The 18,304-nt window shown below is 45.9% G+C and overlaps 1 protein-coding gene across 6 annotated transcripts in view; it reads right to left on the minus strand.

Annotated features, from left to right (window-relative positions):
• Positions 1 to 18,304, minus strand: part of osbpl9 (oxysterol binding protein-like 9) — a 353,537-nt gene that overhangs the window by 65,515 nt on the left and 269,718 nt on the right. For all 6 annotated transcript variants that reach the window (XM_072510896.1, XM_072510895.1, XM_072510897.1 and 3 more), the window contains one exon: positions 17,544 to 17,703. In XM_072510896.1, coding sequence (XP_072366997.1) covers positions 17,544 to 17,703 — 160 coding nt within the window. The remainder of the gene's footprint in view (positions 1 to 17,543; positions 17,704 to 18,304) is intronic.

Below are 18,304 nucleotides of genomic sequence, written 5' to 3' on the forward strand. Positions count from 1 at the left end.
GGAACCCCTCAACGCTATCGCCAGGGGCTCAATCGCCAGTGCAAACAATAATGGGGACAGAGGGCATCCCTGCCTTGTCCCTCTATGGAGCCGAAAATATGCAGATCCCCGTCCATTCGTGACCACGCTCGCCATCGGGGCCCTATACAACAGCTGCACCCATCTAACATACCCCTCTCCAAAACCAAATCTCCTCAACACCTCCCACAAATAATCCCACTCCACTCTATCAAATGCTTTCTCGGCATCCATCGCCACTACTATCTCCGTTTCCCCCTCTGGTGGGGGCATCATCATTACCCCTAACAGCCTCCATATATTCGTGTTCAGCTGTCTCCCCTTCACAAACCCAGTTTGGTCCTCGTGGACCACCCCCGGGACACATTCCTCTATTCTCATTGCCATTACCTTGGCCAGGATCTTGGCATCTACATTTAGGAGGGAAATAGGTCTATAGGACCCGCAGTGTAGCGGGTCCCTTTCCTTCTTTAAGAGAAGCGATATCGTTGCTTCAGACATAGTCGGGGGCAGTTGTCCCCTTTCCTTTGCCTCATTAAAGGTCCTCGTCAATACCGGGGCGAGCAAGTCCACATATTTTCTATAGAATTCGACTGGGAATCCATCCGGTCCCGGGGCCTTTCCCGCCTGCATGCTCCTAATTCCTTTCACCACTTCTTCTACCTCGATCTGTGCTCCCAGTCCCACCCTTTCCTGGTCTTCCACTTGGGAAATTCCAGCCGATCCAAGAAGCCCATCATTCTCTCCCTCCCATCCGGGGGTTGAGCTTCATATAATTTTTTATAAAATGTCTTGAACACTACATTCACTCTCTCCGCTCCCCGCTCCATCTCTCCTTCCTCATCCCTCACTCCCCTATTTCCCTCGCTGCTCCCCTTTTCCTCAATTGGTGTGCCAGCAACCTGCTCGCCTTCTCCCCATATTCGTACTGTACACCCTGTGCCTTCCTCCATTGTGCCTCTGCAGTGCCCGTAGTCAGCAAGTCAAATTCTACATGTAGCCTTTGCCTTTCCCTGTACAGTCCCTCCTCCGGTGCTTCCGCATATTGTCTGTCCACCCTCAAAAGTTCTTGCAGCAACCGCTCCCGTTCCTTACTCTCCTGCTTCCCTTTATGTGCCCTTATTGATATCAGCTCCCCTCTAACCACCGCCTTCAACGCCTCCCAGACCACTCCCACCTGGACCTCCCCATTATCATTGAGTTCCAAGTACTTTTCAATGCACCCACTCACCCTTAGACACCCCCCCTCATCTGCCATTAGTCCCATGTCCATTCTCCAGGGTGGGCGCCCTCCTGTTTCCTCCCCTATCTCCAAGTCTACCCAGTGTGGAGCGTGATCCGAAATGGCTATAGCCGTATACTCCGTTCCCCTCACCTTCGGGATCAATGCCCTTCCCAGCACAAAAAAGTCTATTCGCGAGTCGACTTTATGGACATAGGAGAAAAACGAGAACTCCTTACTCCTAGGTCTGCTAAATCTCCACGGGTCTACACCTCCCATCTGCTCCATAAAATCTTTAAGTACCTTGGCTGCTGCCGGCCTCCTACCAGTCCTGGACTTCGACCTATCCAGCCCTGGTTCCAACACCGTATTAAAATCTCCCCCCATTATCAGCTTTCCCATCTCTAGGTCCGGAATGCGTCCTAGCATCCGCCTCATAAAATTGGCATCATCCCAGTTCGGGGCATATACGTTTACCAAAACCACCGTCTCCCCCTGTAGTTTGCCACTCACCATCACGTATCTGCCCCCGTTATCCGCCACTATAGTCTATGCCTCGAACATTACCCGCTTCCCCACTAATATAGCCACCCCCCTGTGTTTCGCATCTAGCCCCGAATGGAACACCTGCCCCACCCGTCCTTTGCGTAGCCTAACCTGGTCTATCAGTTTCAGGTGCGTTTCCTGTAACATAACCACATCTGCCTTAAGTTTCTTAAGGTGTGCGAGTACCCGTGCCCTCTTTATCGGCCCGTTCAGCCCTCTCACGTTCCACGTGATCAGCCGGGTTGGGGGGCTTCCTACCCCCCCCCTTGTCGATTAGCCATCACCTTTTTCAAGCTCCTCACCCGGTTCCCACGCAGCTGTATCTCCCCCAGGCGGTGCCCCCCCCCGCCCATCCCCTCCCATACCAGCTCCCCCCTCTCCCCAGCAGCAGCAACCCAGTAATTCCCCCCTCCCACCCCCCCCGCTAGATCCCCTGCTAGCGTAATTACTCCCCCCATGTTGCTCCCAGAAGTCAGCAAACTCTGGCCGACCTCGGCTTCCCCCCCGTGACCTCGGCTCGCACCGTGCGACACCCCCTCCTTCCTGCTTCTCTATTCCCGCCATGATTATCATAGCGCGGGAACCAAGCCCACGCTTCTCCCTTGGCCCCGCCCCCAATGGCCAACGCCCCATCTCCTCCACCTCCCCTCCTCCCCCCATCACGACCTGTGGAAGAGTGAAAAGTTACCACATCGCAGGATTAGTACATAAAACTCCTCTTGCCCCCCTTTTTAACCCCCCTCTTTGCCCCCCACATTCGCCCCACCACTTTGTTCAAACGTTCTTTTTAATAACCCGCTCATTCCAGTTTTTCTTCCACAATAAAAGTCCACGCTTCATCCGCCGTCTCAAAGTAGTGGTGCCTCCCTCGATATGTGACCCACAGTCTTGCCGGTTGCAGCATTCCAAATGTTATCTTCTTTTTATGAAGCACCGCCTTGGCCCGATTAAAGCTCGCCCTCCTTCTCGCCACCTCCGCACTCCAGTCTTGATAAACGCGGATCACCGCGTTCTCCCATTTACTGCTCCGAGTTTTCTTTGCCCATCTAAGGACCATTTCTCTATCCTTAAAACGGAGGAATCTCACCACTATGGCTCTGGGCATTTCACCTGCTCTCGGCCCTCGCGCCATCACTCGGTATGCTCCCTCCACCTCCAACGGACCCGCCGGGGCCTCCGCTCCCATTAACGAGTGCAGCATCGTGCTCACATATGCCCCGACGTCCGCTCCCTCCACACCTTCAGGAAGACCAAGAATCCTCAGGTTGTTCCTCCTTGCGTTGTTCTCCAGTGCCTCCAACCTTTCCACACATCGTTTCTGATGTGCCTCATGCGTCTCCGTCTTCACCACCAGGCCCTGTATGTCGTCCTCATTCTCGGCTGCCTTTGCCTTCACGACCCGAAGCTCCCGCTCCTGGGTCTTTTGTTCCTCTTTTAGCCCTTCGATCGCCTGTAGTATCGGGGCCAACAGCTCTTTCTTCATTTCCTTTTTGAGCTCTTCCACACAGCATTTCAAGAACTCTTGTTGTTCAGGGCCCCATGTTAAACTGCCACCTTCCGACGCCATCTTGGTTTTTGCTTGCCTTCCTTGCCGCTGTTCTAAAGGATCCACTGCAATCCGGCCACTTTCTCCTCCTTTTTTCATCCGTATCCAGGGGGGATTCCCTTCTGGTTTACCGCATAGTGTTTTTAGCCGTCAAAATTGCCGTTGGGGCTCCTATCAAGAGCTCAAAAGTCCGTTTCACCGGGAGCTGCCGAAACGTGCGACTCAGCTGGTCATCGCCGCACCCGGAAGTCTGTGCCAGGTTTATAACCTGGTACTCTCTGTCCTATGTAATAGAAACCTTACTGATATTAGTGATAGTCTGCACGATGCAGCAGAGTATGCGTCTACGGACATGGAGAAGGAGAGCCTGCTGCGTTCAAACCCCGGTATATAGGATCAGATCCCCTATTTTCGGATACGACCAGCCCCCTGACCCCCGCAATCTATAATAAAGTGCATTCACTTGCGTTTATTGTAAATAAAGACATTAGAAGAACTGTTCATGAGTAAATTGTACGATCCTGAGCTTAACTGCCAAGCCAGGAAGACTGATGTATAAAATGCTATGATTTTGTTTGTATGGTTGAGGAAGTTAGGATAATGAAATGTTTTAAGTGAGTGTAGTGTATTCCGGATAGTTAGGGGTTCCCAGTTTATTGTTTTGTAATGCATGTCCCTGTTTGACAGAGCGCCCTTAGAATTGTTAGTTAAAATTTTTTGCATAGCTATGGTCAGTGCAGAGGCCATGAAGGAAGTGTCCCCCCAGGTCAGGGAATGGAAAGCAACACAGTTATGTGATCCATCACGCTTCGCGTTAGGATCACAAGGAGGGTATGTAGCCAGTTAAAATGGCTAACTCCCGATTTAAAATGGCGAACGGCAAAGGCTGATGGGAAAGTCAGCCAACAGGACACAAATGAGCAGCTGCAGGTTGAGTGTGTATTTACCTCTGGGAAGGCCAGACAAGATCGATACCAGCAACCATCAGCATAACAAAACACCAGCCATCTGCATATTAATGAGCAATCCCCGGGAACAATGAGCAACATTTAGACACAAAGCAAAACCAGACTCTTTGGCACCAGCAGAAGCCTACACAAAGGGAGGTGAACGACCACCTCAGGACCACCCATCAATCAGGGAACCGCTCCAGCATTGGAGAAAATCGAACCAAGTGATTGGGACAAAGTCCAATCACTTGGAACCAGGTACAGGGTCCGCCCCGAAAGGCCGGAAGCCCCTGGGGACTATAAGAATTAAGCCCAAGTTCAAATCGTTCTTCTTGACCGGGTCACTCAGCAACGCGAACCAACCCTTGACAGTGACCGGTTCAGCCGCCACCGATATCCAGTAAGTCTTACTTCAACGCTCGCTACAAGATAGGCGCTCCTAGCTACCAATCTGTACCAACTTCGAATCCCACAGGCTCAGAACCCGAACGAAAGGCCATTCGTTTCCCTGACCTGGTGGGCCAGTTCCAAGTTAAGTATTGGCCTGTTAGCTGTAGAAGTAGCTTAGACGTAGAATTTGTACATGAGTAGTGATTACTGTGTATAATAAATGTGCTTTGATTTAAATCTTACTAAGCGGTGTATTGGATTATTGATCATTACTCGGACTTGAACCACGTGGCGGTATCATAAGGATACCTGACGACTCAAGAGCAAAGGTGATAAAACAGAGCAATTAAACTAAGGCAAAAGTTAGCAACAGTATGCGGAGACTCCGGATGACGGGCTTCTTAAAGAGCATCAGAGACTGCAGCTAGAATTTGGGCTCCTGTCCATAGGTAAGGCGGTGGGACAGCTGAGGAGGTTAAGGGAGGCGGTTTATGAATATGGGGAAGAAGCTAGCAGGGTGCTGGCGCATCAGCTGAGGAAACAGGAGGCGGCAAGAGAAATAGGGAGAGTGAGGGACACGGTGGGAGGTCGTTCTGGACCTGGCGGGGATGAATGATGTGTTTCGAGAGTTTCACAGTAAATTGTATAAGATGAGTTGAAACTATTTTTGGGGGTTTGGCGTTCCCAAGGATATATGTGGAGTTGGTGGAGGCTCTGGGAGCCCCAACTGGGCTCAGGGAGATTATAGAGGGGTTGGGGGCGATGCAATCGGGCAAAGCCCCGGAACCAGGTGGATACCTGGTGGAGTTCTATAAGAAGCTTTCTGGGCTGTTGGGGCTGCTTCTGGTAAAGGCTTTCAATGAGTCAAAGGAGTTGGGAGTGCTCCCCCCGACGTTATTGCAGGCATCGATTTCCCTTATTTTGAAGTTTCGGAGAGTAGCCGGTTGTATAGGCCAATGTCCGTGCTAAATGTGGATGTAAAATTGCTGGAAAAGTTCTTGGCCACACGGATAGAGGACTGTGTTCCGGGGGGGTAATAGGGGAGGACCAGACAGGATTTGTTTAGGGACGACACCTGGCGTCCAACATTAGGTGGCTCCTTAATGTAAAAATGATGCCTGCAGAGAGGCGCGAGGTCGAGGTGGTGGTGGCCATGGATGCAGAAAAAGTCTTTGATCGGGTCCGTTAAATAAAGGAGCAAATCGTCCACATAGAGCTAGACCCTGTGTTCCACCACCCCTCTCACTATCCTCCGCCAAGTGTTCGATGTTCGCAGCGCCATTGCCAATGGATCTATGGCCAGAGCAAACAGTAGTGGGGAGAGTAGACATCCCTGTCTTGTCCCCTGACACAGGCTAAAGTATTCCGATCACATCCGATCCGTCCTTACATTTGCCACCGGTGCCTGAAATAGCAACCGGACCCATTGGGGGGGGATTGCAGGAATCAAGGGGGATACTGGAGGAATTTGGACGGTTCTTAGGTTACAAACTGAATATGGGTAAGAGCGAGGTTTTTGCGATCCAGACAAAGGGGCAGGAGAGGAGACTGAGGGAGATGCCGTTCAAGGTGGTGGGAGGGAGTTTTAGGTACCTGGGTATTCAAGTGGCACGGGACTGGGGTCAGCTTCACAAATTAAATTTGGGCAGGTTTATAGAGCAGATGAAAGGGGACTTCCGAAGATGGGATGTGCTCCCGCCATCATTGGAGGGGAGGGTACAGACTGTGAAAATGACAGTGCTCCCAAGATTGCTGTTCGTTTTTCAGTGTCTCGCAATTTTCATCCCCAAGGCATTTTTTAGGAAGATGAATGCGGTGATCTCGGATTTTATATGGACCGGGAAAGCCCCGCGGGTGAAGAAGGTCCTACTTAAGCGGCAGTGCAGGGAGGGGGGGTTGGCACTTCCGAACTTTAATAACTATTACTGGGTGGCTAATATATCAATGGTTAGGAAGTGGGTAGTGGGGGAAGAGGTCGGTGTGAGAGCGGGTCGAGGCAGCATCTTGTAAGGGCACGAGTTTGAAGGCTTTGTTAATGGCACCCCTGCCATTCTCTCCGGCTCGGTACTCCACAGGCCCGGTGGTAGTGGCAGCCCTGAAGGTGTGGGGCCAATAGAGGTAGCACATGGGATTGGAGGGGGCGTCGGGGTGGTCACCGATCTGTGACAACCACCGGTTCGCTCCGGGGGGGCTGGACGGAGGCTTTAGGAGGTGGCAGCGTGCAGGGATCAAGAGATTTGGGGATCTTTTCATTGAGGAAGGTTTTCCAAGTTTGGAGGAGCTAGAGGAGGAGTTTGAGTTGCCAGAAGGGAATAGTGCGGGATTTTGTCTGGAGGTAGGTCCTGGGATTCCCTCGCCTCCCACTAAGGGGCCTACAGGATAAGGTGATTCAAAAATAGGGGTTGGGGAGGAGAGGGTCTCAGAGATTTATAAGGAACTGATGGTGTGGGAAGGAATTCCAATTGGGGAAGTGAAGAGGAAGTGGGAGGAGCGTTGGATGTCGGGTTATGGGAGGAGGCCCTGCCAAGAGAGAACACGCCCTCGTCATCTGCCAAACTTAGCCTGATCCAGTTTAAGGTGGTCCACTGGGCTCATATGACTGTGGCCCGAATGACCAGGTTTTTTGAGGAGGTGGAAGATAGGTGTGGGTGCTGTGGGGAAGGTCCTGCGACTGCGAACCATGTGCATATGTTTTGGGCGTGTCCGAGGCTGAGGTTCAGGTGCCAGAGATTTTCAGATGTCATGTCAGAGGTCCTGGAAGGGAGGGTGACTCAGAGTCCAGAGGTGGCAATATTTGGAGTGCAGGAAGATGCAGGAGCTCGGTGGGGCCGGGGGGGGGGGGGGGGGGAAGAGGAGAAGAGGCCAACGTTTTGGCCTTTGCCTCCCTGGTGGCCCCGAGACGGATTCTGTTGGGATGGAGGGACTCGGAGTCTCCAGAGTTGGGTGTTTGGGTCAACGACATGGCGGGGTTTCTTAGGTTGGAGAAAAAAATTAAGTTTGCTTTAAGGGGTTCACTACAGGGGTTCGCTTGGAGGTGGCAGCCGTTCATCGACTTCAAGGAAAATTGACGTCAGCGGGGGGGGGGGCATAGAAGTGACAAATGGGGGTGGGAGATCTAATGAGGGGGAGCAGTGGGATGGAGTGGTTGCATGGACCATGATAGTTGGGGTTTGTGCTGGGGGGGGGGGGGGGATGGGTATGTTGCTGAGTGTTTTTTGTGTTTGTTGTAGCTCTTTGTTTAAAATGTTAAAATTATAAATGCCTTAATAAAATATTTTCAAAAAAAAAAAATCATCCTGTTTTTACTCATGTTTTTAAAATTTACTTCTGCATTTATATTTTTCCAATGATGGGCAGGCAACATCAACAAGCGTATTTAACAGAAGAACCTGTGAGCTTCAAAAATTGCTTATATTTGTAAGAGTTAAAACACAATAATCCACTTCATCAACGAAACAAACCAAAATGTATTTCTTAGTTTATTCTTTGGTTCATCCAAACTGTTCTCCTATTAACTCTTCATACATTTTGACATTTGGGGAGGCAGTGGTGTAGGGGTATTGTCATTGGACTAATAATCTGGACATCCAGGATAATGCCCTGGAGACCTGAGTTCAAATCCCACCATGGAAGATGGTAAAATTTAAATTCAATTAAAAAATCACAGCAGTGTGGTTGACTCTTAAAGGTTAATCAATTCAGGGGCAATTAGGACAGGCAACAAATGCCTGTGACACCCACAAACCAAGAATGAATAAAGAAACATTCCTTTTTCTCCTAGTAAAAATGGTAGTTTTTAAAGCCACCTCATAAACATCCTTATTGCTTGTGCATTACACATAACCTGGGAAGATAGCAGAAAAAGAGCTCTGGCAGAGAGGACCACATTCTCCTTACAGCACCTGCACTCCAGTTAAGAAAAGGTGAAAAACTGCCCATATTTTAAAACATCAGAATAGATCTTAACTTTAGATGAACTTCAGGAGAGGGACCAGGGCTTTATTTCCGTATGCCAACTGCATTATGAGTATTATTCAAGCGAACAGACACTGGTGGAGGTGGTGGAGGATGTGAGTGAAGACAGCAATTCTAGGCAACGACAAAAGCATTTCCTAAGTGGTCTACTGCTGATTGGTGGCAGATATTGAGTGGCCCAATCAGTAGAGTGTTCACCCACTGGCATTGGGCTCCTAAAAATGGTCTACAACCCCAATTTGCAGAATTCAAATCATCCCCTGCCTAAAACACTGCCCTAGAGAAATCCCTCAAGAAAATGGTGGTAGCCATACTGGAAGTAGGAATGGGTAATAAGCGGTGCATTGCCACCATCATCCCATTACTGTTCTCTTCCTGCTGAACAGAGACCACGAGAATCAGCTTCAATATCGAGGCTTGGGCTGACAAGTAGCAAGTGCCAGGCAATGACCATCTCCAACATAAGACCATAAGACATAGAAGCAGAATTAGGCCACTTGGCCCATTGAGTCTGCTCTGTCATTCAATCATGGCTGATATTTTTCTCATCCCCATTCTCCGCCTTCTCCCCATAACCCCTGATCCCCTTATTAATCGAGAACATATCTATCTTAAAGACACTCAGTGAATTGGCCCCCACGGCATTCTGCGGCAAAGAGTTCCACAGATTCACCACACTCTGGCTGAAAAAATTCCTCCTCACCTCTGTTTTAGACAGAGAGGATCTAACCATCACCCCCTTGACAGTCAATGGCATTACCATCACTGAACCCCCCACTATCAACATTCTATGGGATTACCATAGACCAGAAACTGAACTGGACCTACTATATAGTAACTATGGTGACAAGAGCAGGCCAAAGGCTAGGAATCGAGGCGGGTAACTCATTTCCTGACAGACACGGAGAGAATGTGCAAACTCCACACGGACAGTGACCCAGGGTCTGGATCGAACCCGGGTCCTCGGCACTGTAGGGCAGCAGTGCTAACCACTGTGCCGCAGTGCTGCTCTCCAAAGGTTTTTCTAAAGTGTTGTTTCAAAAGAAGATTTCTTCAACATCCATCCGTTATGTACAATGAATTGCAAGTCTTGAGGCATAGTTAATCAACTTGTATATATAACTAGCAGAAACAAAATGAAAGATTTTACTTTATATAGATTACCTACTACACAAAATTGAACACACTGCTTTACTGTAGAAACAAGGTGATTTACTGCACCCTAACTAATACATAGACCAAATAAAGAATTAACTGCAAAAGATGTTTGTGGGATGATTAATTCTTGGATAATGTATGAAGCAAAACAAATGAAGAAGTCTTACATCTTTTTAGTAATTTATCCCTGGTCATAATACGACAATCAATTAAGCTTCAATTTCGAGTCAAGAATGTTATCCCACGCAAGAACAAAATCAACTTCCTTGCCCATCTTAGAACATGTCATGGAATCATACAGTGCAGAAGGATGCCATTTGGCCCATCGAGTGCACTGACCCTCTGAAACAGCACCCTAGCTAGGCCCACTACCCCACCCTATCCCCGTAACTCTGCAACTCGAATTAACCATTGGACACTAAAGGGCAAGTTAGCTTGGCCAATCCACCTAACCTGCACATCTTTGGACCGTGGGAGGAAACCGCCGCACCGGAGGAAACCCACGCAGACATGTGCAGAACGTGCAAACTCCACACAGTCACCCAAGGTCGGAATCGAACCCGAGTCGCTGCCGCTGTGAGGCAACAATGCTAACCACTGTGCCACCCCAAAGCCAGTGACGAGGCTGGGATACGAACCCACGCATTCAAAGCACAATAGATTAGTAGTCCATATGTGTTGCATTAGTGACTGAACTGCACAAAATGCGGCAGAAACAATTTAAACTGGAGGATGGGGTGATGTGTGCGCGTGTATAATAATAATCTTTATTGTCACAAGTAGGCTTACATTAACACTGCAATTAAGTTACTGTGAAAAGCCCCTCGTTGCCACATTCCGGTGCCCGTTCGGGGACAGAGGGAGAATTCAAAATGTCCAAAATACCTAACAGCACGGCTTTCGGGAGTTGTGGGAGGAAACCGGAGCACCCAGAGGAAACCCACGCAGACACTGGGAGAACGTGCAGACTCCGCACAGTGACCAAAGTCGGAAATCGAACCTGGGTCCCTGGAGCTGCGAAGCAACAGTGCTAACCACTGTGCTACCATGTGTGTGTTGGGGGGCAGGGTGGAGAAAGAGTGATGCTCTGGAATAACATTTATTAATTTAAATTTTGAAACCAGCATTTTTTCAAAGTCAGAGATAAATTTATATGACTTTACATATTAAGTCTAGCATTGGCACTGACGCTTAGAAAGCATATCTTCAGAATTCTTAGGAAATTAATGATCGTTATGACAAGCAACTCCTCTGAAGATACTCGGGACACTTTTGTAATTGTGACATCCATGAAACCTGTTTTGGGAAATGATTTGGATTGGGGACTGGGGAAATCAATTTTCCAGGCAAGGCAAGTCCCACTTTTACATGAAGCCTCACTTGCAAACACTTGCAGTTACCCGAAAGAAACTGATTCCCTTATATCAATGGAAAAATCTCAAAATCATATTTTCACACATCAACAAATCTACAATTTCAATATTTCCTGGAATCTGGTTTGCCAATGAGCTGCATTGCTTTTTGTATCTCAAATGTTCTTCTGCCTTCCCTTCAAGTTGCACAATACTGCCTGGATACTGTACCACAAGCACTGACAGGGGACATTTGACAGACATCAGGAGCAGGGATCTTAGCTGGTTTTACAATCATGGATGAGGTAAAATATTCTGCACCAAACTGCTGCCCAGGTAAAGATCAGCACAAAACATTAAACAACCTAAGTCAATCAGATCTAAGAACACAGGTGCAAGAAGAGCACATTCAGCCCTTAAACCTTTTGTTGTTCTTTTAGAAAATGTTATTTGCATCACAACCTCATTTACCCACTTTTATACCATTTCACTTGATACTGTTACCTAACAATAACAATTATAAAGCCTTTCCTGAGTTCACTGCTAAATGGCCTAATTCTAAGGTTAAGATCATGCCCCTTGTTATTGATTTCCCCAAAAGAGGAAACAGTTTCTCAAACCTTCTCTACCACTATCTTTATCATATTAAACATATCAATGAGACTACTTCTCAATGTTTAAACTCAAGAGAATGAAATTCAACTTTACTCATCTGGTCTCATAGTTTAACCTTTTATCTGTAGATTTAAGTGAGACATGAGGCCCATTTAAATACTGAATGCCGGATTCGCCCAGCATCCAGGGGTCAACGGCCGTGCCTGCGAGACCTCACAGCGTGCCGTTTAGTGCTAGTTCACACAAACCACCTCAGGGAGTTCTTCCAGACCATTAGAGACTCCACCCTGTCTCTAATGAGGTTATTGCCAGGGTGCCGAGTAGGCACTGCCACCAGGAGTGTTACCCATTGGAGGGGGTATTTCAGGGGCCTCGACAAGATTGGAGAGGGGGGGGGGGAAACGGGCATCGATAAAGCAGGGGGAGAAAAAGAGATAGAGATCAGGGCAGTCGCCCAGAAACACCCCGCCAAATGCACCCAAAAGCAGATTTTAACATTCGCCCATTGAATCATGCCCAAAGTCTTTGTACAGCTAAAGCATTTCTTTCTTATTTTTCTGTTCTAATCCTCTTTGGATAAAGACCCATATTCCACTGGATCAGCGTTTAGTGAGCTGCATATCTTTTTTTAATAAATATTTTTATTGAATTTACATTTGTACACTGTATAGGAAATGATTGAAATGGTTATTATTTACAAATGAGCTGCATACCTACAATCCCAATGCTTCTCCACAGCTCCTAATCTCACATTAAATTATTCAGATTTACCTTTCTTGTATCCAAAGTGGATGTCTGCACATTTCCCTGTGTTATAGATTTTGCCCACTCACTTCGCCTATGTCACTTTATAGCATGCTGTTCACAGCCACACAATTTACCTAGCTTCAGAACTTTTATCATAATTAAAACTGGATGTACAACTCTGTTGTTCTTTATACAAGATTGATTGGGTATCAAGGTGAAATATATATCCTTGTGGAATAACACCTGGTCATAAGGTTACTTATACTTTCATATGCCAGGCAGCATGGTGGTGCAGTGGTTAGCATTGCTGTCTCAAGGCGCCGAGGTCCCAGGTTCGATTCCGGCTCTGGGTCACTGTCAGTGTGGAGTTTACACATTCTCCCAGTGTTTGCGTGGGTTTCGTCCCCACAACCCAAAGGTGTGCAGGGTAGGTGAAATCCACACGCTAAATTGCCCCTTCATTGAAAAAAATGAATTGGGCACGCTAAATTAATTTTTAAAAACCTTTCATATGTCACAGGCAACACGGTGGCTCATTGGTTAGCACTGCTGCCTCACGGCGCCGAGGTCCCAGGTTTGATCCCGGCTCAGGGTCACTCTCAGTGAGGAGTTTGCACGTTCCCCCCGTGTTTGCGTGGGTTTCGCCCCACAATCCAAAGTAGTGCAGGGTAGATGGGTTGGCCATATCTTTTTATTAAAACAGTAAAAAATATATACAAGGTCAAATGGTACAAACACTAATTTTGTGTTGGAGAAACAGGGTACCCTCCCCTCAGCGCCAATGTAGGGGGAGGGGGATGGATACTCTGATTATTAAAACAGTTCACAACACACTTCTACAAAAAACAAATGGTACAAGCACTAAACTTTGCGCTGGAGAGATCAGATATCCTCACCTCTGTACCAACAGAAGGGAAAGAAAGGGCAGTGGTGGAGAGAGAGGGGACAGGAGGGTGGTGGGGAGGGAGGAAATCGGGGTGATGATGGAGGGGGGGCCCAATAGGACACTGCCTGAACTATCTACGGAGGTGGATTGGCCATGCTAAACTGCTCCTTAATTGGGAAAAATTAATTGGGTGCTCTAAATTTTTTTATTTTTAAAAAATACAATTCTGACTAATAATAATTTATACTGAGCCTTGTAATAACATAAAAAACATGAGGGTAGACCATATAATCTCTTGAATTTGCTCCACCATTCATTACGAACATGGCTGATCTTCAGCTTCAACTCCATCAAAAGTCTATCCATCTCAGTCTTGAATATATAATTTATCTTACTTTTCTTTATAGCTTTTATCATGGCTTTCTGTTGTCTTTTAAAGATTTCCCAATCCTCTAGTTTCCCACTAATCTTTGCCACTTTATATGCATTTTCTTTCAATTTGATACCCTCCTTTATTTCCCAAGATATCCATGGCTGATTATCCCTTTTCCTACAGTCTTTCCTTTTCACTGGTATATACTTCTGCTGAGCACTACGAAAAATCACTTTAGAAGTCTTCCACTGTTCCTCAACGGTCCCACCATAAAGTCTTTGCTCCCAGTCTACCTAAACCAACTCCTTCCTCATCCCATTGAAGTCTCATTTGTTTAAGCACAAGACACTGGTATTGGATTTTACTTTCTCACCATACCGTGATCACTCCTTCCAAGAGGATTCCTAACTATGAGATCATTAATTATTCCTGTCTCATTCACAGTACCAGATCTAGGATAGGTTACATTACATACTGTTCGAGGAAACTATCGCGATTACATTCTCTGAACTCCTCTCCAAGGTTGCCTTGACCGACCTGGTTTGACCAATCGACATGCAGATTAAAATCTCCCATGATAACTGCTGTACCATTTTTACATGCATCAGTTATTTCATTGTTTATTGCCCGCTCAACCGTGATGTTATTATTTGGTGGCCTATAGACTACACCTATCAGCGACCTTTTCTCCTTACTATTTCTAATTTCCACCCAAATGGATTCAACCTTTTTGTCCATAGAACCATATCATCTCTCGCTACCGCCCTGATGTCATCCTTAAATATCAGAGCTACATCGCCTCCCTTACTTTCCTGACTGTCCTTCCAAATAGTCTGGCTCAACCTCCCTCCAGCTTTTTTCCTCATCCACGCAGGGAGCAAGTACCTGTTGGACAACGCTCCTCCGTTCATGAATTCAGGATCCCTCTACCTGCCTCACTCGCAGTCACCCCTGCTGTCCCTGACCGACTTTGAGGCACCTAATCTACGGGGTGTGACTGCCTCCTGAAACAAAGCATCCAGGTAATTCTCCCCCTCTGAATGTGCCGCAGTGTCTGAAGCTCAGATCCCAGCTCATCAATTCTGAGCCGAAATTCTTCGAGCAACCAACACTTCCTGCAGATGTGGTCACTGCAGCTCGCAATGGGATCTGCCAGCTCCCACATCATACAGCTACAGCACATCACCTGCCCAGCTATTTCTATCTAGTTAATTAATTTATTAATTTGTTTTGCAGTGTACGCCTTCAAATCCCGCAGACTAATCTCCAGCCCCTGATCCAGATCATGTGATCTCCAGGGAGAGGTGAAAAACCAGAGTTAAAACCCAGGGCCAATATGGGACAAAATTCTGGGAAAATACCTCTCCGATGTCTTGTGCAATCACAATGAGTCCAGGAGATCACTGTGGCTGGGATGATATTTAAAATGAACTCTCACCTCTCTCTCTGCTCGTTAAAATGAACGACTTTAACTGTTGAGTCTACGACCAGCTCATAGTTGTCAAAGTGCTCAGTCTGAACTAACAGCAGCTGTGGGGATTTTACTGGAATCTAAAGGGTCAGTAGTTATTTGGTTGCTCCCTCCTTCCTTTGATATAAAAGTCACAATTCTAGAATCTAGACAAGTTCAGAAAATTAGGAAGAACACACCTACAATTTTCTCACTTTAAAAAATCAATCATATTCTGGAGATTTATTATCTTCAGTCCTACTATTTTTTAAACTTATATAAAATCCACCAAGTGTCTTATCTTAGTTTATTTCTAAGGTCCCTTACTGCTGGTTTGTCATCTTCCTCCACTGAAAACATACTCATTTAATAATCCTGCCATTTCCTCACTGTTTTTCCTTGCATCTACATTCTCCATAACTACAGTTCCCTTGATATATTTAAAATGTTAAGCTTTGATATCTCTTGCACTTTTTCTTTATATTACCTTATGACACCATAATTTTTAGCTTCCTTGTTTTCCTTAGCTCTCCCAGCTCGCTGGATTTACACCGTTCTTGGCATTTGTGCAAGCCTAGTCACTTGATACTGTGTCTTACCTCATTTGTTGATCATAGATACTTAACTATACACATTGAACCTTTGCCTTCTAATGGTATCTACTAGTTTTGCATTGTACCAAATCTTTCTTGAATACTTGCCACTGTTTAACTCTAGGTTTACCCATTAACAGTTCTGCTTAGTTTACTATGGTCAACTAATTTCTCATCCCTTAAGCATTTTCTTTACTTACATTTACTGTTCAAATCGAAGATCAAACTGAATCATATTTTGTTCACTAGTTGCAAGTTGCTCCCTCACTAGGTTTGTTGATTAATTCTGGATTGTTACTCAGTAATGATTCTAACAGGGCTCTTCCCTTGTTCATTCTGAAATGTATTATTCTAGAGAACTGTGAGGGTTAATGCTGAATCACATGCTACATGTTCCCTATAAGGTACTGAAAGAAACAATTGTGACAAGACTAAAGAAAGACAATTCAAGGGGGTCCTGTTCATTATGACAAACAGGAAGTCATTTTTAAAAAAAAATTTAGAGTGCCCAATTCATTTTTTCCAATTAAGGGGCAATTTAGCGTGGCCAATCCACCTAGCCTGCACATCTTTTTTTTGGGGTTGTGGGGGCGAAACCCACGCAAACACGGGGAGAATGTGACCCAGAGCCGGATTGAACCTGGGACCTCGGCACCGTGAGGCAACAGGGCTAACCCACTGCGCCACCATGCTGCCCAACAGAAGTCATAACTAAATGGAACTGATTTGTATTTCAAGTTTGCAACTGTGCCAGAAGTGGTATTATTTTAAAGCGAGAAATTTTAATAATCAATCACTCATTCAGGTGAAAAGAAAAGTTAACACCCAAGTTAGAACCAAGAATCAGAAGGACCAAGTTTCCAGCTAGCTCTTTTGATCAAAAAAAATAAGTTAAATGTTTCTCTGACAAAATACTATTGATAGATAGATGCATCAATAGAACAACATCAATAGAACAACATGTAATTACATGGGATCAGTACTGGGACTGAGTCAGTAACTTGAAAACATCGCAAGATAATAAGAAGGTCAAAATTCACACACTATAATGAATGTATCTTGCCCTTTAACCTTGAAGATTGAAACTAATCATGGAAACTAATACTTTTGGTTGCAACCTCTCCTGTTGTTTTTTAAATTGTGCATCCTTGTAGAATCTACGGCATGGAGACAGGCCATCGGCCCAAACTGGTCCATGCCAACCAAAAAGCCCATCTAAGCTAACTCCATTTGCCTGAATTTGGTTCATATTCCTCTAAACCTTTCCTATCCATGTGTCTGTCCAAATGCCTTTTAAATGTTGTCAATGTCCCTGCTTCAACCACTTCCTTCGGCAGCTCATTCCACATACGTACCACCCTATGACTCCACCCAGTAGAGAGTTTTCTCTCCCATTCCCATTGATTCCAGTTTTGCTCGGGCTCCTTGATGCCACAATCAGTCAAATGCTGTGTTTATGTCAAGGGCCATCACTCTCACCTCACCTCAGAATCTCAGAATAGCACATCCTATTCCACTGGGTTAGTAACAACAGTTGAATTTTCTGCACACTTGTCAAGGAAGGCAATAGAAGTTTAAACATAACTTTGAAATAGATTCTCTTAATACATTTCACAGCCTGCAATGGAAACAATACATTAAAAGTAAACTGACACTTCAGTCATCATAGACTCACTTCAATATTTAAGAAAATAAGTTTCCCAAAATTCAAAAAGTACTTACTCTAAGCAACGTTTTGGAGAAGAATTGCTCTGGTAGAACTCATCAGCATCATAGAATTCATCCTCACTGCTGGAATACGAAAAATCTGGGACTGTATTAGGAGACAGATTTACATGGCTGGGTGAAGTGATGCTGCTGCTTGGAGCTGACTGTCCACTTCCTAATTCACAGAAAACGCACAATCATACTTCAGATGGTAATATGTACTTCTGGACATTTTCCAACATAAAGAATGAAATCAACTGCTTACTTTCGAACACAATTTTATTTTTTGTTGTCTTAAGATGTTGAATGCACTATACTATAGTTAAAAACAAAAATCTATAAATAATCCAGCTGCTTTGCAATATACATTTTACTCTCTATTTTGTAACACTAACAAGCTTCGCTACAGTTAAGATTTATTGATGCACTGCCAAGGTGAACTCAGCAGAAATGTGCATCCTTTTACCAAATGGAACTTAGTGAATGCTCTTCCTGTGGCTCTAAGTATCTAATTCTTTTTTAATAAGCGCAAGTCGGGGGATGGCAGCAGCACCTAAGTGCTATTCTGAGCAAAGAACTGTCTGGAAGTGTGGTGGAGGCAGGTCCCACATAGGCACAAGAGGGCATTAGATGATTATTTGAATAGAAACAATGAGCAGGATTATGAAGAAATGGCAGGAGAATGACAGAAAGTCATAGTACTCATTTGGAGAGCTGGTGCAGACACAATGGGCCGAACAGCTTCCTTCTGTAACCATTCAGTTATTGCACTCCAA

The sequence above is a fragment of the Scyliorhinus torazame genome, chromosome 7 (genome assembly GCF_047496885.1).
Source record: "Scyliorhinus torazame isolate Kashiwa2021f chromosome 7, sScyTor2.1, whole genome shotgun sequence".
NCBI classification, from domain to species: domain Eukaryota; kingdom Metazoa; phylum Chordata; class Chondrichthyes; order Carcharhiniformes; family Scyliorhinidae; genus Scyliorhinus; species Scyliorhinus torazame.